General features: G+C 38.9%; 3 protein-coding genes across 6 annotated transcripts; 1 reads left to right on the top strand and 2 right to left on the bottom strand.

Annotated features, from left to right (window-relative positions):
* Positions 1-344: 344 nt before the first annotated feature.
* On the bottom strand, positions 345-9,934 carry fam76b (family with sequence similarity 76 member B). Of its 3 annotated transcripts, none has more exons than XM_056747234.1 (10): positions 9,487-9,934; positions 8,513-8,577; positions 8,382-8,436; positions 8,143-8,298; positions 7,727-7,908; positions 7,599-7,649; positions 7,433-7,495; positions 7,186-7,345; positions 6,735-6,836; positions 345-1,026 (listed from the first exon to the last, which is right to left on the bottom strand). In XM_056747234.1, the coding sequence occupies exons 1-10, from the start codon at positions 9,571-9,573 to the stop codon at positions 937-939; spliced, it is 1,011 nt and encodes a 336-aa protein (XP_056603212.1). In that variant the 5' UTR covers positions 9,574-9,934; the 3' UTR covers positions 345-936. The 3 variants fall into 3 exon arrangements, with proteins under 3 accessions (XP_056603212.1, XP_056603213.1, XP_056603214.1); XM_056747235.1 differs by having other exon boundaries at positions 7,186-7,321; XM_056747236.1 differs by having other exon boundaries at positions 7,186-7,318.
* A 703-nt stretch (positions 9,935-10,637) lies between these two features.
* On the top strand, positions 10,638-16,778 carry kat5a (K(lysine) acetyltransferase 5a). Of its 2 annotated transcripts, XM_056745649.1 has the most exons (15): positions 10,701-10,758; positions 10,854-10,920; positions 11,190-11,258; positions 11,399-11,535; positions 11,880-11,948; positions 12,428-12,589; positions 12,724-12,795; positions 13,111-13,173; positions 14,568-14,816; positions 14,963-15,052; positions 15,235-15,375; positions 15,495-15,588; positions 15,679-15,838; positions 15,918-15,999; positions 16,114-16,778. In XM_056745649.1, the coding sequence occupies exons 1-15, from the start codon at positions 10,744-10,746 to the stop codon at positions 16,246-16,248; spliced, it is 1,605 nt and encodes a 534-aa protein (XP_056601627.1). In that variant the 5' UTR covers positions 10,701-10,743; the 3' UTR covers positions 16,249-16,778. The 2 variants fall into 2 exon arrangements, with proteins under 2 accessions (XP_056601628.1, XP_056601627.1); XM_056745650.1 differs by lacking the exon at positions 11,880-11,948 and having other exon boundaries at positions 10,638-10,758.
* mtmr2 (myotubularin related protein 2) lies at positions 16,779-22,284 on the bottom strand. The gene is made up of 16 exons (XM_056745647.1): positions 22,101-22,284; positions 21,579-21,630; positions 21,456-21,479; positions 21,307-21,370; positions 20,695-20,789; positions 20,501-20,605; positions 20,311-20,415; positions 19,831-19,914; positions 19,328-19,477; positions 19,039-19,227; positions 18,780-18,965; positions 18,486-18,692; positions 18,270-18,362; positions 18,043-18,156; positions 17,656-17,832; positions 16,779-17,521 (listed from the first exon to the last, which is right to left on the bottom strand). Exons 1-16 carry the CDS (start codon positions 22,142-22,144, stop codon positions 17,357-17,359), a joined length of 1,854 nt encoding a protein of 617 aa, XP_056601625.1. The 5' UTR covers positions 22,145-22,284; the 3' UTR covers positions 16,779-17,356.
* Positions 22,285-22,467: the final 183 nt, after the last annotated feature.

The raw sequence follows: 22,467 nt of genomic DNA, 5'->3' as shown, positions 1-22,467 counted from the left end.
GTTCCGGGGGTCTTAAAATCGAAAAGGTTGAAATCCACTGCGATATCTGATGTACATATCCACAGAATGCATTGAATTTTAAGCCATTAAACATTTGACCATGATACACATGACATGGCAAGGACTCCGTTGGAGAGCATAATATTGTAATGGTGTAAATACAATAAAACTACCGCAGCCACTGGAATCAACTGGCACATCTGTGTACATTATATATTTTATGGTTTAATGAAGAATAAAACCTCTCTTAATCTGTCATTTTAAGTTAAAGTACTTGGCCAATACCATGCTGGGCTTATAAAGCATCAATAATAGAGATTCAAAAACACACAAAGACAAACAGAGGATTTTACTATCTTTAATACTCCTGAAACGTCTGCGTCACAGAAAGAAAAAGTACAAAAGTGTCTGACAGTAAAAAGATGGGTGGGGAGACAGATAAGAAAGTCTCATCTCATTTGGGTCTGCAAAATTCATCTCTGTAATATCACTTATAGGAAGCCAAACAAAGGGGGGTCATCAGTTAATATACAAAACCACACCGTTGACCAGGCAGTAATACATGCAGTTATACAGTCTTTCCATGAGCGAGCGAGAAAATGTGAGAGAAAGACAGAAGAATGGCGTATAAAAAAGCTCAGTTTGTCTTATGTTCAATTCATAGTATTTCCAAAGATTTGTCAAGAGCTCTTCCACATCCTTTCGCGTAGCTTTCAGAAGTTCTGAAACATTTTGCATACGAGATCCGAGGCTGGGTTCAGCCAGAGCTTTTGAAATGGCTATGTACGAGTCATTTCATTTTTGTAAAAGTATGTGACTGCTAAAATCAGCCAAAGAAAAAAAGTGATTTTGCATATGTGACATCATTAGAATAACACGTAGAGAACCTGTGGGTGAGGGTGAAGCTGGAGCCGTTATTATGGTGCGTGGTCATTGCTATGGCAAGAGAAGTGAACCGCTGCTGCGGTCAAACTTCTTGCCTTTCGAAAGCGCAGCAACCTGTTTCATCAGCTCTCTGTTCTTTCCCTGAGACACACACAAACCCACATTTAGTTTACATTGATAATTGTCTAGCATTCAGCAAAACAAAAATAAACACAGATGAGACAATGTTCCAACTAAAACTTATATTAAATTTGCACACGCAATTGAAAGTATATGTGTATGATCAAGTGTTTCAAATTTTATGGTGAGTTGGGTAGGGATGCACCGAAATGAAAACTCTGGGTCGAAAATTCAGGATGCACTAGTCTGAAAACCAGTATCAAAAATGTGTTTGAAAACTTTGAAATAGTTTGATCCAATTCTATTAATAACACACACCAAAACCACTAAAATATAGTATAGTATATTTTATATATATATATATATATATATATATTTTAAAACAATGCAACAAATATATTTTTTCTTGTCATTTTTTACTAATCATCTAAACATTGTAGATCTAGAATTATTAGGCCTTTATGCATGACAGTAGTCAAGCTATACTCAAAATTAACCTAATAAGAATTTGATATATGGTGCACACTCATTTTAATAAAAATAACAGGCAGAACACAGAGGGGCGATGAATCTTTTCATGTAAACAGGCTTAACATGAGCTTCGGCGATATCAGTACCTGCTGGGTGACTGTCCACTTGAGCTTTAAACGCATCAGTTACTAACAGTTCGTTCCACTCATCATTCACGTCATTTGAAGTCAACGCACAATGGGTTGTCACAATACTGGAATTTCTAACTTCGATACAATACCTTGAAAAATATCGATATTCGATACCATTTTCGATACCACGGGAAAAAACTGCCACAACATTAAGGGGGTATTTTTTTATTAGAAGTTGTTTGAAGCCAGGTTTCTCAACAATATACACAGGAACCTGACCCATGCATATGTACACTGCTACAGCCCTGTTCAGCTTCTTAGCTTCATTTAAGTTTGCTTCACACTTTCTTTGCTGTTCAAATACAGCTGGTAGTGTAGGTTGTGAGTGTGTTGTTTTTGTTGCAGGCTGACCACACTTTTAAAATGAACTGAACTATTTTACTAATCTTAGAACTTAAGTTAATGGTAATAGATATTTGTTAACATGAATAAACAATGAAAAATTCTTACAAAACATGTATTAATCTTAGTTAAAAGTTAATTTAAACTAACTTTTACTAATACATGTATGTACTAATTAAAATCCAAAGTTCTATCTGTTAATATTTTTTTCATTGGACCAGAGCAAATCCGCATGATCCGTTGTATTTTTATTACATACTGTCATCAAAGATTAAAATATATCGGATTATATTAACTTTAAGAATTACGGTGAATAAACGAGACAACACTCATATCAGCAACAATACTAGGCCATCTTGGGTAAAGTTTGAGTATAATGTTAAAATAAGAAAAGTTACCAACCTCTCGAAATTCTGATCTGGGTGTCTGTCTTTGCTATATTAGAGGTGTTAGCGCCTTTTGTTAGCACAGCTCTGTAGCAACTCTTGCATATTGGCTTGTTTATGTCCTTCGGCTTTCCATGTTCATTTGCTTCATATCCAAAATATTTCCAGATAGCACTCCTGCTGTGTTCTTTATCAACCAAAGCCGGTTGCGGAGGTACGATGGCGTTTTAGTGCCTCGAAATGTTACGAGATTAAAGTCGAAATGTTACGAGAATAAAGTCGAAATGCTACGAGAATAAAGTCGAAACGCAACGAGAATAAGATAGTCGTAATACGTATTTTGTTTACGTGAAAGTTGTAGTTTAAGTGTTAAACTATGTTTAAGCACGTCATCTGAACCAGTGAGTTAGTTCTTAGTTCATGTCTGATTTTTTCTTCTGAATAAATTCAGTTTCCTACATGATCGCTGCAGTGTCCTTTTACTAATTATAACTCCGTGATGATGCGCCAAAAGACAAAGAATTTCCTTATTGCTAAATCATAATCTAAAGTAGGATTTTACCAAATCCTCCACAGCCATTGTTTCTAGCAATTCTGTTATTTTTCTCAAAATATTACGACTTTATTCTCGTAACGTTTCGACTTTATTCTCGTAACGTTTCGACTTTATTCTCGTAACGTTTCGACTTTATTCTCGTAACGTTTCGACTTTATTCTCGTAACGTTTCGACTTTATTCTCGTAACGTTTCGACTTTATTCTCGTAACGTTTCGACTTTATTCTCGTAACGTTTCGACTTTATTCTCGTAACGTTTCGACTTTATTCTCGTAACGTTTCGACTTTATTCTCGTAACGTTTCGACTTTATTCTCGTAACGTTTCGACTTTATTCTCGTAACGTTTCGACTTTATTCTCGTAACGTTTCGACTTTATTCTCGTAACGTTTCGACTTTATTCTCGTAACGTTTCGACTTTATTCTCGTAACGTTTCGACTTTATTCTCGTAACGTTTCGACTTTATTCTCGTAACGTTTCGACTTTATTCTCGTAACGTTTCGACTTTATTCTCGTAACGTTTCGACTTTATTCTCGTAACGTTTCGACTTTATTCTCGTAACGTTTCGACTTTATTCTCGTAACGTTTCGACTTTATTCTCGTAACGTTTCGACTTTATTCTCGTAACGTTTCGACTTTATTCTCGTAACGTTTCGACTTTATTCTCGTAACGTTTCGACTTTATTCTCGTAACGTTTCGACTTTATTCTCGTAACGTTTCGACTTTATTCTCGTAACGTTTCGACTTTATTCTCGTAACGTTTCGACTTTATTCTCGTAACGTTTCGACTTTATTCTCGTAACGTTTCGACTTTATTCTCGTAACGTTTCGACTTTATTCTCGTAACGTTTCGACTTTATTCTCGTAACGTTTCGACTTTATTCTCGTAACGTTTCGACTTTATTCTCGTAACGTTTCGACTTTATTCTCGTAACGTTTCGACTTTATTCTCGTAACGTTTCGACTTTATTCTCGTAACGTTTCGACTTTATTCTCGTAACGTTTCGACTTTATTCTCGTAACGTTTCGACTTTATTCTCGTAACGTTTCGACTTTATTCTCGTAACGTTTCGACTTTATTCTCGTAACGTTTCGACTTTATTCTCGTAACGTTTCGACTTTATTCTCGTAACGTTTCGACTTTATTCTCGTAACGTTTCGACTTTATTCTCGTAACGTTTCGACTTTATTCTCGTAACGTTTCGACTTTATTCTCGTAACGTTTCGACTTTATTCTCGTAACGTTTCGACTTTATTCTCGTAACGTTTCGACTTTATTCTCGTAACGTTTCGACTTTATTCTCGTAACGTTTCGACTTTATTCTCGTAACGTTTCGACTTTATTCTCGTAACGTTTCGACTTTATTCTCGTAACGTTTCGACTTTATTCTCGTAACGTTTCGACTTTATTCTCGTAACGTTTCGACTTTATTCTCGTAACGTTTCGACTTTATTCTCGTAACGTTTCGACTTTATTCTCGTAACGTTTCGACTTTATTCTCGTAACGTTTCGACTTTATTCTCGTAACGTTTCGACTTTATTCTCGTAACGTTTCGACTTTATTCTCGTAACGTTTCGACTTTATTCTCGTAACGTTTCGACTTTATTCTCGTAACGTTTCGACTTTATTCTCGTAACGTTTCGACTTTATTCTCGTAACGTTTCGACTTTATTCTCGTAACGTTTCGACTTTATTCTCGTAACGTTTCGACTTTATTCTCGTAACGTTTCGACTTTATTCTCGTAACGTTTCGACTTTATTCTCGTAACGTTTCGACTTTATTCTCGTAACGTTTCGACTTTATTCTCGTAACGTTTCGACTTTATTCTCGTAACGTTTCGACTTTATTCTCGTAACGTTTCGACTTTATTCTCGTAACGTTTCGACTTTATTCTCGTAACGTTTCGACTTTATTCTCGTAACGTTTCGACTTTATTCTCGTAACGTTTCGACTTTATTCTCGTAACGTTTCGACTTTATTCTCGTAACGTTTCGACTTTATTCTCGTAACGTTTCGACTTTATTCTCGTAACGTTTCGACTTTATTCTCGTAACGTTTCGACTTTATTCTCGTAACGTTTCGACTTTATTCTCGTAACGTTTCGACTTTATTCTCGTAACGTTTCGACTTTATTCTCGTAACGTTTCGACTTTATTCTCGTAACGTTTCGACTTTATTCTCGTAACGTTTCGACTTTATTCTCGTAACGTTTCGACTTTATTCTCGTAACGTTTCGACTTTATTCTCGTAACGTTTCGACTTTATTCTCGTAACGTTTCGACTTTATTCTCGTAACGTTTCGACTTTATTCTCGTAACGTTTCGACTTTATTCTCGTAACGTTTCGACTTTATTCTCGTAACGTTTCGACTTTATTCTCGTAACGTTTCGACTTTATTCTCGTAACGTTTCGACTTTATTCTCGTAACGTTTCGACTTTATTCTCGTAACGTTTCGACTTTATTCTCGTAACGTTTCGACTTTATTCTCGTAACGTTTCGACTTTATTCTCGTAACGTTTCGACTTTATTCTCGTAACGTTTCGACTTTATTCTCGTAACGTTTCGACTTTATTCTCGTAACGTTTCGACTTTATTCTCGTAACGTTTCGACTTTATTCTCGTAACGTTTCGACTTTATTCTCGTAACGTTTCGACTTTATTCTCGTAACGTTTCGACTTTATTCTCGTAACGTTTCGACTTTATTCTCGTAACGTTTCGACTTTATTCTCGTAACGTTTCGACTTTATTCTCGTAACGTTTCGACTTTATTCTCGTAACGTTTCGACTTTATTCTCGTAACGTTTCGACTTTATTCTCGTAACGTTTCGACTTTATTCTCGTAACGTTTCGACTTTATTCTCGTAACGTTTCGACTTTATTCTCGTAACGTTTCGACTTTATTCTCGTAACGTTTCGACTTTATTCTCGTAACGTTTCGACTTTATTCTCGTAACGTTTCGACTTTATTCTCGTAACGTTTCGACTTTATTCTCGTAACGTTTCGACTTTATTCTCGTAACGTTTCGACTTTATTCTCGTAACGTTTCGACTTTATTCTCGTAACGTTTCGACTTTATTCTCGTAACGTTTCGACTTTATTCTCGTAACGTTTCGACTTTATTCTCGTAACGTTTCGACTTTATTCTCGTAACGTTTCGACTTTATTCTCGTAACGTTTCGACTTTATTCTCGTAACGTTTCGACTTTATTCTCGTAACGTTTCGACCTTTTCCTCGAAATCTTGGATTTTTTTTAACGTGGCTCATACGGAGGAGCCGCACACGCCATATTTATATTCACTTCACTTTTGCTATTTAACCAGAGCGAATGAGACGTGAAAGGCACTGCAGGTCACGTGTGGTGTTTGTCAACGCGTTTTTGGAGATAAGTGAAAGTGACAGCTCGGCTAGGATCGGTGTATCGATACTTCGGGAAATTAGTATTGGTATCGTTCAGATATTAAATATCGATATTTTTGACAACACTAAGCACATGATCTCCGACAATAAAGAAACATAAAGCCGATCATGCGCAAGTCGCATTGAGCATTTATTGTTATATGTATTCTTTTTAGACTTTGTTATGGCGCGCTTACATGATCGTCCTTTGATAACAGCTAGTGAACGCGTGCGCTGAAGGGAAGCGCGGGCACGAGATATTTCAGCTTTTATTTCCTCCATTTTTTTTCTATCACCTGAAACCGATTGTGGCATTTCCGGCTGAAATTTTTCGGCAGCTGAAATTTCGGTGCATCCCTAGTTGTGGGTATATCTAACCTGTTGTTGTTCCATGGAATCTTTGTGTGCCTTCTCCATATTGTTCATCTTTACTCGCATATTTGACTCCTGATATTGAAAATCTGCCTTCAGTTCAGTCAGCTGCAAAAAGCAAACAGAAGTGATAAACATTCTTACTCAATTATTTCCCTCACATCCAAAACTAAATTTGCAAAAAGCAATACGAACAGATGCCATCCATCGACAATCCCTTTACCTTTCAAATCACAATTTTGCGTCATCTAGTGGCAGGTTAAACTCACGAGCACATTATCATCAGTCGCAGCAGAAAACTGGACTGTGATTTGGGTGATCATAGAAAGCAGGATGGAGATAATGGGGACGGAACCTTCTTCTTGTTTGACATTTAAACAGTTTATGGATCTGTCAAACACCACGTAATTTCCTGCCGCTCTGCAATCTGAATGTCTGGACCACAAACACACTTTACCTTTCGGTCTCTCTCCAGGATGGTCTGGTCTCTTTGCTGGAGTAAGCGTTTCAATGACATCACTTCCTCTTTTAGCTGGCTAATCAAGATGAAATTATCCGTGCCTCCAGAATCCATTGACTGAGTGATTGAACTACTGGAATGGAATACGAACAAAAACCTGGTTAGCATGGAAAGAATGTCAGTCTATCTGTTGTGGATGGGCAGAGACAGAAAGGTTAAGACAATTACAGTAAATTGAAATGACCTGTCTCCGTTGGATGGCTTCGTCTCTAGTTTAGGTTTTTTCTTTGGTGTTTCTTTCTGAATGCTATATAAGGGACGAGAAGCAAATTAATGTAGATCAACCGCAACCCTTTCTCACAGATTTAACAAACACGTGTGTGCACGTGTAAAATAGAGAGGCATCTCACCTCTGCTTCCACAATCCCTGATCCTGTTCTGGACTTAAAGTACCACTTATTCTGTAACACACACACATCAGCGATGATCTTACACGACACCCCCAATAAGACGCTACTGTGACTGAACGTTTACATACTTGTGATGCGAACTTCCGTGTCTGTGGTGTTGATGATGATGATGAGTGTGTCTATGATGTTCCTTCTCACTGAGAGAAGAGTTGGAGTGGGAGGAGCCAAGGCCCTTCCTCTGCTCTTTTGTTTTTTGTAGAACGCGACGATATGACAATGTGCAGAGCCAACACAAGAGCTTCCCGTCCACCTGCAGAGAAAGAACCAACACGTGTGTCTCGATCATCATTGAATGTCCGAGTGTCATGAAAGTACTACTAATTTGACGATTGAATATTCATCTTAGAAACTAACTTTCAGATCCGTCAGAAAGCAGTGAATCACTTCTCACACATGCAGTGTGACGGATCACAGACAGAGTGTGTACGAGTAAAGCAGAACCAAGTCTGAGCAACAATGTCCATTTATGATTGGCGAGCGTTACCTTTCTCCTTCCTTCGTCCTTCCTATCGAAGGCACACTGCTGCTTGCACTGTTCGCAGGTCTGTGGAGGGCCATACTTCTTCTCAGAGTTGGTGCAGCGCTGACATTTGGTCCCAATGAATGCGGCAATGATGTTACAGTACTGACATGGCTTCGGCTAGAAGAAAGAGAACATGTTAACTCATACATCTGTTCACATTCATATAATATACACAAAGCACATTGAGCACATAAACTTACAGTTCCAAATTGTTTTACATTCTGCGCACATTTTTTACAAATAGTGTTGGTTTTGCTGGAAGAAAAGAAAGAACGTTTATTAGCACAAATATGATTTTAAACGATTGTTGCGTTGTTTGTCCCTCTCTTACCTCTCCTGCTGAAACTCAGACCTACAGAAGGTGCATTTCACGATAGGGTGCGCGATTCGACATTCCTGTTAGGAGAAAAAACATCACAGTCACTTAAAGGGGTCATATATACGACACGGCTAAAATGAAAATGATGTTTTGTTTTAGATGTAATGCATTGTGTATCCATGATTTAAGGTTCAAAACTACCGTATTTTCACATATCGTGCATGTTTTTATTTCCTCTTTCCCCTGCCTCTCAGAAACGCGCAGATTTTTTACAAAACATGTGTAGCGAAGTGTGCTATGATTGGCCAGTTAACCAGTGCGTAGTGATTGGTGGAATACTGCAAGCATGTGAGGGAAATGTAACACCTCTTACCATGTTTGGAACATCAGGTTCCAAAGCAATTGTACATGTACTGACAGGTACGCCCACCTTACTTGCGTATACATTTGGGCGGTCTTAGTCAAGTCATACCACCAACTGACGTAGATTTGTGGGGGTGTGGTTAAAGGAGGCGTTTCAGGTAAGTCTGGATGAGCATTTACTTTAAGAAAAAAAATCATATTTTGTTCCCAAACTTTCACTTTTTTAATTTTACGTCTCTATTACATTTATGGGCAACTTATAACCAAAGACACTGAAAAACACGATTTCGCGTCATATGACCCCTTTAAGGCTTATAAAGCGTCCAGATGTGTTTTCTGTAAATTAACAAGGGCACAACAGTTTAAGGTGTAAATCTGCCATATATTGCATGACTGGAAGTGTACTGAATTTTAAACCTCACGAGCTATCTATCTATCTAAGCAGTTTAACAACATATCTTAAGTAGTTTACCCGGAACGTAAGGCATGTATGGTTTTGAACCTCATGGATATACATTTCAAGAATTTCTTCCTAAGCCTTAGCGCCTAGCGGACATTCACACTTTTGTCAACGATTAGTAAAACGTATTCTTTAGTAAGAGGGTGTACATGTGTGGACTCACCTTGCAGAGCTGCTGGCCCTGTGACAACTCCTCGAACGGGAACCGTTGATTGCACTTCGTACAGGCATATAAGGCCGATGTGGCCATCACCAACCCAACACACACAATTGCCGCAACAGCTAAAATATTACACTTAAGCGTAGACGATCTTTAGCACATGCTATCAGCTGAAAACTGGGCAAAATATCACAATAAAACTGTATTTAATCCCGACAAATAAAATCCAAACCATCCAAAACTGCTTTGCGATTGTTGCTATATACAACCTTAGAGGCTCAAACTTATTATTAAGATGTCGATACAAACTAAGATATCGATATAAACTAAAATAACGTTACACGTAAAAAACAATAATTAAAAACCTAATCTAATGTATAGGTGTTTAGGCTCCTGGTGAAAATCTTAGCTTTCTCCTTTTTGTATCTCAGTCGACGCACGAACCGGATGCGACCTGTGACTACAAAGGAAAGACTCCGCGACCAATCAGGAGCCCGCCCTCATGAGCGGGAGGAATGATTTTGAAATATCTGCACCAATCATAGAGTTCATCCCGCCCACTTAAAAATGACGTATTTCATTTTGTGACGCGTTATTGTGACGTAACCATACATATGGATGTAACGCTCATCCATTATGCATTTGTTTTAGTTAAACCTCCATTTATCATTTTCTGTGAAGACTTGAAATGCTATTTCGATTGTGTTTCTTCTCACAGCAATGTTTAACGTTGAGTTTAATGTATAATATTTATGTTTTTTGCATAATGGGTAATTGTAATGTGTTGTAAAGGCATTCTTTCCTCTCTCTTGTTGTCATGATATGTTTTGAGCTTTACCAGAAGAAAAAACCTACATGTAAAGCAGAGTAATTATTCGCATTTGACAGAGTCCATTGGGCTCCAATGATTTCAAAGTTTTTTTAACAGACATAAACATAATTTATAATCCTTTTATTAAGTGCATTTAGCATTATAAAATATTGTAAAAATGTCTGCATTAAAAAAGCAACAAAAAATATTTTAGCTTTCTGTGGCTCGGTGATTTGAGCATGGCGCTCGCAACGCCAAGATCATGGGTTCGATCCCAGGGGATATCACATAACGTTAGTAAGAAACAAAATGTATAGCAAAATGCAATTTTTGGATAAAAGCGAATGCCAAATGCATACATGCTCCATGCGCAGCGCCGCCTACTTGGCCCGAAGTAGAACGCGCCTATCTTATCGTTCTACCCATAGTTCTGTGCGCCAGACAAAAACATGGCCGACCTCTCAGTGAGTCTGTTTTCATCAAGTCCCTATTTTTTATTTCAATTCCTTTGCGCTGTCATTTGTGTTGGGTGTTATTTATAAGTGTTTTGTCTTGATAGGGTGAAGTCGTCGAAGGCTGCCGTCTTCCTGTATTGCGAAGAAATCAAGACAATGAAAACGAATGGCGTACGTATTAGCCCGCTAGCTGTAAACAAAACACTAGCAGCTACATTTACTTGTATATCATTGCACGAGACTGCGTGTAAGTAAAACGTAATGCCTGTAACATTCATAAGGTAATAAACGTGCATTCTTAACAGTAACGTGCTTTGTCATCTGCTGGTATTAGTGGTAACTGGCTGATATCAATATTGTGTGTGTTTTTTATAGACAGCAGATCTCTTTGCATTAACGGTATGCTTTATTGTGTTATTTGTTCTTTTATGCACGTATAGCTTTGGCTGAAATTCTAAGTGTCAAAGAGATTCCTGGAAGAAAGCTATACTATGTCCACTACATTGACTGTAAGTATTGCTATCTTGGCCAATAGCTAAAAAAATTTGACTCCATAATTTTAAATAGTATACATTGTCGGCTTGATGTTGGTTTGCCCATTGTTTAATTACTACGAAAAGGTCGACTAATATTTACTGTTTGTTGGAAGTCAACAAGCGACTGGACGAGTGGGTTACTCCAGATCGTCTGGACTTAAAGAAGCTCCAGTTTCCCAAGAAGGAGGCAAAGACCCCCACAAAGAATGGCCTGCCTGGGTCTCGCCCCAGCTCCCCAGAGAGAGATGTGGTGAGAGAATATATTCTGCGGTACAGATATAGGAAACAATAAATATGCTGTCTGTGTTTTCATACATCTGAAATCATCTTTCCGGGTGGAGGGAAAATGTCAAAACGTGAACACAATTCATAATTGATCACTCAATCATTGAAATTATTACCAATATATTTGGCTAATCCGGAGACATTTACAATAACTTAAATCTGCAAACAATGTAAGGATTACCATGATGGTTGTGACCCGACCACCCCCCCAAGATATAGGCTATATTTGAAAAATGTCATACACTGTTGATTTCAGATTTTCATGTTTTCAACTTTTTCTATATTCTCTTCCTTTCTGTTCAAATTCAGAGGAAGAGTCTAGATCTCAACGTTCAGTCTGCTTCAGCTCCATCAAGAGGCAAAACCCTCCCCACACCGGTACAGACAAAACCTCCCCATTGTACACTAACGGAAATCTACTGCTCTTGTCAAGCAAGAGCTTTCAATAATCGGGCCTAATTTAATGCTCATTTTAACAAGATCCTGTTACACTATCCAAACAATGTGAGGGATGCCATTTTTGCCTCATCTCAGTTTAAACGGCAAACTTCTAAACAGTATATCTTAATACTTAAATTGTGAAATAAATTGAAGATGCAAATTGGCTGCTAGTGTTACACACCAAGGAAATCATTGATGTTTTAATTTGATTTCAAATTCATATCCTCCACTCTCCATAGCAGATGTCATTGTTCTCAATATTTTTATTTGATTTTATTACTATATCATTTTAATCCATAAGGTGAGTATATGAAGTCCATTCCTGGTTGTTTTTAGGTTTGAGCGCTTAATATAATAAAGATTTTTGCGTTTAGACAAATAAGAATTAACAATTGTGTGTCTGTTGAATTTTATAGAAAAGGAAAGCAGAACCTGTTTCTTTGGCAACACAAGTTACTGCAGCTACTCCAGTGCCCTCACTTCCTAGTTCTACAGAGACAAGTCAGGCATCTGTCTTTCCAGCTATAAGAGATTCATTTGTTATTAAATCTAGAGATGAGCATGAACAACTCACCACAGTAAGAAATAACACATGTTTATAATAAACAATTGTTCAGTATGACTTGTGAATAACGATACTAATTATAAACCATAAAATACCAGAATACTAAAGCTATTCTTTGTTTCTCCCTCTGTTTTCTCCTTTTGTAAGAATGGCACACCACGTCGTCTTATTCCTTCTCAGCCAGGCAGAAAAAGAAAAAATTGTGGCGGGACAGATGAGGTAAATTATGTAGCTTCATTTAAAAACAATTTCTTAGCACTACGTATCACAGACTCCTGATCTGTTTTGTGTTAAATCTAATAAAATTTGAAAACACTGTTTTAGGTCGCTACAGTGGTACTTCAGTGACCAACATTCGAATCCATTTAGTTCTATTAACATTGATGTTCAATTGTCAGCTCACTGATGTTAGAGTTTTAATCTCCCATAAAAACCTTTTCAATGAAAATCTGTCAATTCTGCTGTTTTATCACCTTTCTACCTCCACTCTTGAAATGCCCTCAAGCTATGCAACCTCTTGTGTTTTTCTGCTAGATGGTAAAGGTGTTCCAGAATAACAGCCCCCGCTGCTCCACCATCTATTTGCTGCCAGGAGAGGTCCGGCTCAATTACTTCAAATGTTTGTCTGAAAGAATGAGACTTAGGGGCGGTAGAAATCTCAGGTTCTGGATGGAACAGACCTAAAACCAGATGAACTTATATACTTATATTATTTTTGTTAACTAGAGTAGGCCTGTTATTATTAGGAATAAAAAACAAACTAATTCACAGACAACCCACCATATAATGAAGTCTAGCCATATTTTACTTTAAAGGTGCCGATCCCCGTGAAGCCGATTTAGATTTTAATTTTGATGGTGTGTAATGTTGCTGTTCGAGGTTAAATAATATCTGCAAATGATAAAGTTCAATGCCAAGCGAGACATTGTCTTTAACAGAATTCGCTTTTCAAGTACTAAATAGAATGACTGGTACTATTTCGAGTGCTTTTATTAACCTCCGCCCAAAGGAATATGCCAAAAAAGGGGCGTGGCCTTCCTTAGAGAAGAGAAAGAGCTGCCGGAGTAGTGCTTGGTTATCAGTGATCAGTGACATTTGACTGAGCTACACGCTAAACTATTTTCACTTTCATCACAGTCCTACAGGTGATAATAAGAATTCAGCTACACACATTCTAAGATAACCAACGCTCAAATAACAGCTTCCATGACTTTAATATCGACTGTGAAAGCTGCTCTGTGTAATACACTGATATTGTGTGTATGTGTGCATACCCCCAAAACATTTCTATAAAACGTCCTTTGAAGTCCTGCTTGCAGTCTCCTGGTCAATCTGCTTGTTTTATTATCCAACTGAGGTCCAATATAAAAAAAGGCAAAACTAACGCTTCTGTTATTAGTGTTAATTAATATAACCGTTCTGAAGCCATTGAGTCCGGGGTCATTTCCCTTCCCATAGTAGGAAAAAATTGCAATATCTAACAAAGATTGACGTTTGCACATGCACTAGCAGACTTCCGTTACACTTAGATCGATCCATTTTGAACTGATGAAGTGAAGTTTATGTTTATTGCTGAAATAGCACTGAGAGGGGGACCGACCAATCACAACAGCCTGAGAAGCGGAAGCTTGCTGATATGGTATGGGTGGGACATCTTCAGACACGCGCTTTAAGGGAGGAACCAATCACGACAGACTGGGTCAGCTTTACCAATCAAAACGTTTCGGATGGAGGAACTTAAAAGAAACTGGGAAAATCTGCTCGATATCTGAGAAGAGGGTTAGAATAGCGGTGAACAATAGACTTGAAATATGTATATATATGTATAGCGTTTTTTGAAAGTAGAAACATGAACATCAATTGGTAAACACCCCAAAAACATAATCAAAGCTTCGAAAACGAATGACACCTTTAAATAATCACGTACCGCATTAGTTGTCATGTAGATGAAATGGTTTCACCTTCTTCCTAACTCTATCCTCTGGCTACAGGACTCACAAGACAGTTCTGATGGGATCCCCTCTGCTCCACGCATGACTGGTAGCTTGGTGTCGGACCGCAGTCACGATGACATTATCACACGAATGAAGAACATAGACTGTATTGAACTGGGCCGGCACCGGCTGAAGCCGTGGTACTTTTCTCCATACCCACAGGAGCTCACCACTCTGCCAATTCTCTACCTCTGTGAATTCTGTCTGAAATACCTCAAGAGCCTAAAGTGTCTCCAAAGGCACCTGGTAAGTGTAATTGCAGTGCTATAACCACATAATCTTCCACAAGTATAAAGAACACGTATTTATCAGCGTAGCTATTATTGACTTCTATAACGTGTATAACTTTGATATACAATATTACTCCTATTACACTCTTGTAATGTTTACAGACCAAATGCAACCTAAGGCATCCTCCAGGAAATGAGATCTACCGCAAAGGAACCATCTCCTTTTTCGAAATAGATGGCAGGAAAAACAAGGTGTGTAAATGCAGTTTATCTACAAAAGTTGACTTGTTTTAACAGAAATAAATGGTTATTACAATGTATTTTAGATTCACATCTTGAATGTTTGAATTGAGCTGGTAAAGCGTATATCTGTGGGAGTACATTGAGGGTCTCTTGACTGTCCTATAAATCTGTGGTTTTCGTTCACTACACAGACATATTCCCAAAATTTGTGTTTGCTGGCCAAATGCTTCCTGGACCACAAGACTCTGTACTACGACACAGATCCTTTTCTCTTCTATGTTATGACAGAGTATGACTTAAAGGGTTTCCACATAGTCGGTTACTTCTCAAAGGTATATATATATCACATATCTTTGTGTTAAGCTAAATGTTTCATATAAAAACATCTTCAGGTTTAGTGTGGAATGTTTTGGCATCGTTGTGTTCAGTATCGTTTTCTTATCATTAACAGGAGAAGGAATCTACAGAAGACTACAATGTGGCCTGTATTCTGACTTTACCACCTTACCAAAGAAGAGGCTATGGCAAGCTGTTAATTGAATTCAGTGAGTGATTTTTCTCAGAACAACAAACTCATTAGCCTTTTTTTCTTCGCAGAATCGTAAATGTTTGGGGTTTATTCTCCTGTCTTCCAGGTTACGAACTTTCAAAGGTGGAAGGAAGAACCGGTACTCCAGAGAAACCTCTGTCAGATCTGGGTTTGCTCTCCTATCGTTCATACTGGTCCCAGACCATTCTAGAGATTTTGATGGACCTCAAATCAGAGAATGGAGAACGACCACAAATTACAATCAAGTGTGTGCCATTCTTAGTAGTGTTTTGTAGCAACATAAGAATTTGTGGGCATCTTTGTAATACTGTTTTTTTTTTTTAGTGAAATTAGTGAAATCACAAGCGTGAAGAAAGAGGACGTGATATCAACTCTTCAATACCTAAACCTCATCAATTATTACAAGGTGAGACATTACTGCAAACCAGTGTCCTTCGTTCGTTTTCTGATAATTCATCCCAAGATCATCGCATGAGGTTCTTCTGTTCATATTGATCAATTTAGCCCACTTACCTTGCAGGGTCAGTATATCCTTACCCTGGCCGAGGAAATAGTGGAAGGTCACGAGCGGGCCATGCAGAAACGGCATCTCCGCATTGACCCCAAATGTTTGCATTTCACACCTAAGGACTGGAGCAAAAGGGGCAAGTGGTAAAACACAGACTGTAAGGACACAGCCCATCCACCATGTCAAGTATTGCCCCTGAAGGACTCCCATTCAAGATGGAAAACTGTAAATAATCGTGTTTATGTACTTGTATGGTTTTATACGGCCGATGTTTAAAATGTATCCGTGAATGTGTACATTATCTGGTTTGACTGCTTGAGGAGCTGATGTTTCATAGGTTGTTAAATTCTTTGGATTAAAAGCGTAACAATGGAGAAAATGGTCTATATGAGCTTTTTCAGAGGTCTATCAAATTGAATACAAGCACATGTTTGCTAACACTAAATCTTAAAATGTGTTATTTAAAATATAATTATTTGAGCTATTTAGTATCAGATTAGCCTACAAAATCTTAGCATAGCTACTTTTTTGTTCTGTACTTGTGGATACAATTTCATACAAATTCTTAAGACTTGTGGGTGTCACATCTGAAACTACTCATACTGAAGTTGTGGCTTGGCCTTCAAACTGTAAAACATCTGTGACCCACCTGAATAAAACACAAGCCATTGTCCAGATGCAGACACTGCACGTGTTTTATTGGGTGTTAACTCCTGAAGTGTAAAGGATGATGATTGGCAATTAGTGTCAGCACACTTCAGTAGTCAATGTTAATCTATAAGCAAATGCGCACATTTAAGTAACAGGTCTGTATCGCTTTTAATACAATTACTAATAATGTTAAAATGAACAAGTCTAAGAAAATATGGAATTTCAAGAAGGACAGAAGTCTGTACGTAAAACCCTGAAGCTGACAAGACTTGCCTCTGATTCCATCCACATCGAAATGATGTAGACAGAACTACAGTGACATCACATTTCTTTGGTCATATGATGCACAGTCCCAGAACACGTCATTCCCTTCTGCCACAGTCAACATACAATATTTTCTAACATGTCTCACTAGTCTTAATAAATGTATTAATATAATACCAGTATCAGTTTTAGTGATTAAAAGCTTTTCTCATCCAGCCACCTGGTAGCAGCAGGTAAATGTTATGGTGTGTGGATTTACATCAGCTGTCTATCACGGCGAGAACTAAGAGAACTGGGACAGTACATGAAGAGCTACATGCTTCTTTAAGTTCTGGGGTACTCAAACAAAGGTTTGCACAGGCGTGATGGAGCGAGTAGGAGACCCGGCCCTCTCAGAGGATGAAGAAGCTGTGCGATTGGCTGCCTCACGCTGTAAATCTTCCACCCTCTTCTGAAGTTCAGCCCGTTTGGCTAACAGCTCCTTGTAGCGCTGATGGACAGGCTCCTAAATGCAAAAAGCATGCACAACACTGACATGTTCAAATCCAAACATAGCACAAGTCATTTATAAACCCGTTACAACATTGGCCTTAAATCAAGGATCATTTCAAGTTATCGTAGCCGCTCGCATGTCTTTACCTGTGGCCGCATACGCGGGTTCCAGCGAATGTAGTAGGAGACCCAGAGCTGCAGGTGTCGAATACCCACAGTGGGGAAAAGCACATGGGACGAGTAGTGCACGTACAGAGGATTCACAAACTCCTCCAGCTGACTGTTCACAAACGACCACAGCGATACGGTGCGCTTCGGCACTTCCTAAACACATACATGTTTTGCGCTTACTAACACACAAAAATATGTTGAATGCACCATAAGTTGCCAAAATATGTAAATGTCAGCATTTCAAAAAACGATGTACAATTAAAATAAAAAACTATCTGTTCAGATTTAGGTTTAAATACTAATATCCTAGAATCAGATCCATACGAAATATTGTGCACATACCACAAGTACGCCCGCTCTTACCTCTTTGAGTCTTTGCTGCTCACTGTTACACAGAAATGTCCCAAAAAGGCCGCTGTAGAGGTGATCCAGTATTGTAATGAGAAAATTCTCATTAAACTCGAAAGCTGCAGGAAACTGTATAAAACCACGAAGACAAAAGACTCATTTCATATACAGAGATTGATTTCAGCAGCTTATTGCAGACATGTCAAAGGTCAACGTGTTGCCTGTGGGTTATTTGCGGTCACCTGTCTGATCATCTGCCAAACACAGTCAATGAACTGCAGGAAGATCGGAGAGCGGTCGGCATCGGTGTGATTTTTATCACCGTGACCCACTCTCTATACAAACAGAGAAACATGTATTCACTATTTTATTAGCACAAACATTTGAATGAAAAACACTTCTTTTGGTAAACTATTCCCTTAATGCTGAGCGTGTTGCGTGTGTGCGTGTTTCCTTACTTGTTGGAAACGGTGCCCAAAGCTGAGCCACTCTTTCTCCAGCAGGATCTGAAAACCCCGAATGGTTCTGTAATGAGAGTCTAGCATTATCAGGGCCAGCGAGGTGAGCTGAGCCGTTCTGTCCCAGCCATCGCTGCAGTGAACCACCACTGAGGTTTTCCCAGACTCCACTTTATCGGCTATTCTTAAAGCTCCTGCCAAAATCAACTATCCACACACAGATCACAGTCAGTGCCACCTTCATCATCCTCATGTTTCTTCACACGTAAGAAATGATGAGATCTGACTTCTCACCTTGATGTGTTCCAGCCAATGTGTGGACTCAAGGTTTGACAACCAATGAGATTCCTCGATGTTAGGATAGACGACCTCCTTCACTTTCCGCAGCGACTCACGCATTACGTGAATGTTATGGATTTCCAAAAACACCAGTTCAGCGTTCTGATAAGCATCTTCACTCTCATACCCCCCTCCTTTCATCTACAACACAGATGGAAGACGATTTCAACCCCCTTTTGAAATGCACATTCACATTCGAGGCGGCTCAGTTTACCTTGTTAGCTACAGCATTCACACTGGGCCTGGCATCAAATATGAAGAGTTTGTGTGATTGTGCATTTGCATCCATGATTGCCTGCAGGAGCTTCTCGTCCTCTTTGCAGCGCCGGCCGTTCTGTCCCACCATGGGCTGACTAGACCGAACCACAGCGGCCTGACTCTCTGGATGGATCCATGAGAGCACCTATATTGATAATATTCTGACTGTGAGATGGTGCATTTCTATGAAACGATAAATTAAATGCATATGCAGAGATGTCACAGGTAATACTGATGGCACTGACAGGAATGCGGCCTTTGGCCCTGAAGCTAGCGACACGCCGCAGTTCCTCATCAGTGATGGTTACCGGGACAACTAGCACTGCTGGGTAGGTATCACACAGCTCATAGTGATCATTCACTTTAGAGATTCTCCAGCTCTCGTTCGGAAGACCCTAAGCACACAGACACACATATATTTCAGTATACAAATGTATTTTGATAGATGGCTCATTGTTATACCTAATTAAGATCACTTGACTAAATGACTGCAGTCAAATATTTAATGTACAATTGCCTGTAGTTCCCATAGTAACACTTAATGTCTTTTATTTCAGGTAAGAAATTAAAATAGGAATAATTTACACACTAATACCATGTTTATATATTTATTACTCATTGTTAAGCTTGTTTTAATATGAACTTCTTCGGTGTAACAGAGGGGGCCTCAATCAATGTGTCGGATTTAATTTTGCCAAGTCTGGCTGAGAAATTAGCCCCAAGGAAACATCATTACGACACATTTTACCTGTCTCTTATATTCAGCCAGTGGATCATACACCTTCCATCCATTTTCAGGGAACGCCTGCTTATACTCAAATGCGAAAAGAGACTAGAAACATGAGAGAAAAATTGGGTCAACTGTGTTCAGTTCTTATAGGCTAATATAGTGGTTCTCACACTGGGGATCATGGACCCCTGGGGGGACCATAAAATGGATCCGGGGGGCAGAGTTTTTGTGGCATTTTTTGAAATATATTATAAAGTTTATGCAATCAAACATCAAAGAAATAAGCACACCAAACAGAAGAATTGATGTTTCAGCATTGTATAAATAAATATGTTATTGGGTTAAATAAAATGTTAAATTTCCGATTATAAACTTTATTATGTGGGGGGAGGGGGGGCAAAGGGATGCACCCAACACAAAGGGGGGCTCACAACGGAAACTTTTGAGAACCACTGGACTAATTAACAAAATTCTGCTCTTTAGGTTGCTGCATCTCACCATGTTGTTTGACACTGGAAACGCAAATTTCATAAGAACTTCAAAGACAGACTTCTTGAGCGAGTCTTCGGGCTCCTTGTGCACAAAACGTAGGTTCCTCATATCCTTCAACACACACAGAAAAAAATACATTGATCACAGACTCAGAAAATAAGGCATTCGTTGGGTACCCGTGCACAGGAACAAATACCTTGCAAACAAGGGCGAATGAGACGTCTCCTCTGCTGGTTGCAGCTCCAATCTTTTCTATTCTGCTTAAAACTCCCAGTGGTAGATCCAGCACAAACACCGGCTCCTAAACACAAATATGGAAAAAAGTATACCGTTCAAAACGCGAAACAGGATCGGCAGCTTACAGTAACCGGATGTGGGCATGGTTCTTACCCTCTCAGTACACCTGAAAAACAATCTGTAATTGGTGACCGTTAGAGTTCCTCTGAGAGCTCCACTGAATGGACAAATGTACGTCACGTCTTTAGCTGCGGATGCACACAATGAATGAATGATTTAAAACGATCAGCTCACACTGTTGTGAATTACTTAAGCGCAGATGCTTCAGATGCATGTTTGTTTATTTATTGTTTTGGTTAGTTTTATGCATTATGCCAATTAGAGTGCAGAACTAACTTTAAACCATATGTGACCCTGGATCACAAAACCAGTCTTAAATAGAACAGGAACGTTATGGTAAAAGACAAAAATGCATTGTATGGGTCAAAATTATCGATTTTTCTGTTATGCCAAAAATCATTAGGATATTAAGTTAAGATCATGTTCCATGAAGATATTTTGTAAATTACCTACCTTAAATATATAAAAACGTATGTTTTGTGAGTGGATGGCCAGCCACATATTGTCATATTCTAACAACTCATACATCAAAAGAAAGCTTATGTTCTCAGCTTCCAGATTGTGTAAACCCATAAGACCCATTTGTTGTCCAGGGTCACATATGGCCATGCAGAGTTTCCCCAAATCCGTTAATGGGTCACATACCAGCATCCTGAATCCGTTCCTCTGGCAGAAGGGGAAGCTCATCTTTTTTTGGGTCCTTGTGGACCTGAACGCATAACAACATGAGATAAGTCTATTGAAAGCAACAGTTAAGCCATTTAATACTTTGACACAACATATAACGTCAGTACCTTTTCAGTTGCCCGTCCTTTACCCTACAAAGAGGAAAAAGCAGAACTATGGTTTAGCATAAAGGAAACAGTTAAGGACACAGAAGTATTAGGAAGGAAGTGTGATGTTCGGTTCTGACTGACCCGCAGTTCTGCCGCAGTGACACTCGAACGGTCTGACCGGGTCGTGGTAGAGCTGAAAGAATATTAATAGAGGGTATAGGCGGATTAAACGCCCATTACATAACAGATTCACTTTCAAAGCAAGAACAATAAACATAAAGATAACTTAATTGGCGTCCTCACTGCACTTCCACAGTTACGACTGCGCGAGTCCTTTAATCGGATTTTGCCTGGCTGTCAACGTTTAATCGTTCATTAGATAGACACAAATAGTTTTGATACCCTGTAACGTTATAAGTTTGCGGAGGACTCACCTATTATCTGATATAATTGGGCTTTAAAACTTGACTTTTGTAGTTGTATTTGATGTGAATGAGCCTGCAGTCTTATCAAGAGTCCGCACAGCTGCTGTGCTCTGAACTCGCGAGCGAGTTTAACATAGCAATTGCATGTCAACTATAAAAACCTAAGATAAAACATTACATATATGTCAGAAGTGTGTGTGGACAAGTAGAAGTGGAGAAAGTGTATGTCCTAAAATACCTGCACAGCGACTCCACACTATCCACACTGCCGCTCTCCTCCATACCGAACCCGACAGAACCGCGGCACCAAAAATGTTAAGGAGACCTCGTAACTTCTTAAAAGTAGGAACTGTAGTGTACGGAAATCCACTCACCACAAACACCGGAAGCTGCCATGTCTTTCCACAATTCCTGTAGGTGGGGCCGGGATCGTGCGCGCGCTTGTGCTTGACGCCTGTGTGCGCGCGCATGTTTTAGCGTCTGCCTACCGATGGAGCCTTTGAAAAGTAACACATTATCGCTTTGTTTCATGCACGGTGACGGTAAATAAATTCAAAAGTAAATTTAGGACGTTTTATGAAGTCTAAGTGAGAGTCTTTGATATA

This window comes from Triplophysa dalaica, chromosome 4, assembly GCF_015846415.1.
Source record: "Triplophysa dalaica isolate WHDGS20190420 chromosome 4, ASM1584641v1, whole genome shotgun sequence".
NCBI classification, from domain to species: Eukaryota; Metazoa; Chordata; class Actinopteri; order Cypriniformes; family Nemacheilidae; genus Triplophysa; species Triplophysa dalaica.
Note: the sequence above shows the minus strand (reverse complement) of the source record. Positions and strands in the feature narration are given on the sequence as shown.

What these genes read in the sequence shown, in the direction of transcription:
- kat5a (XM_056745649.1), top strand. An exon ending in TAGTCGGTTACTTCTCAAAG is followed by an intron (nt 15,376 to 15,494) that starts GTATATATATAT and finishes TATCATTAACAG; the next exon opens with GAGAAGGAATCTACAGAAGA. An exon ending in ACCTCATCAATTATTACAAG is followed by an intron (nt 16,000 to 16,113) that starts GTGAGACATTAC and finishes CTTACCTTGCAG; the next exon opens with GGTCAGTATATCCTTACCCT.
- mtmr2 (XM_056745647.1), bottom strand. Translation starts at nt 22,144, where the DNA reads ATGGAGGAGAGCGGCAGTGTGGATAGTGTGGAGTCGCTGTGCAG. An exon ending in AAGGACGGGCAACTGAAAAG is followed by an intron (nt 21,371 to 21,455) that starts GTACTGACGTTA and finishes TTATGCGTTCAG; the next exon opens with GTCCACAAGGACCCAAAAAA. An exon ending in TGGCTGAATATAAGAGACAG is followed by an intron (nt 19,478 to 19,830) that starts GTAAAATGTGTC and finishes CTGTGTGCTTAG; the next exon opens with GGTCTTCCGAACGAGAGCTG.
- fam76b (XM_056747234.1), bottom strand. Translation starts at nt 9,573, where the DNA reads ATGGCCACATCGGCCTTATATGCCTGTACGAAGTGCAATCAACGGTTC. An exon ending in ATGTAAAACAATTTGGAACT is followed by an intron (nt 8,299 to 8,381) that starts GTAAGTTTATGT and finishes TCTTTCTTCTAG; the next exon opens with CCGAAGCCATGTCAGTACTG. An exon ending in CAGGGATTGTGGAAGCAGAG is followed by an intron (nt 7,496 to 7,598) that starts GTGAGATGCCTC and finishes TCCCTTATATAG; the next exon opens with CATTCAGAAAGAAACACCAA.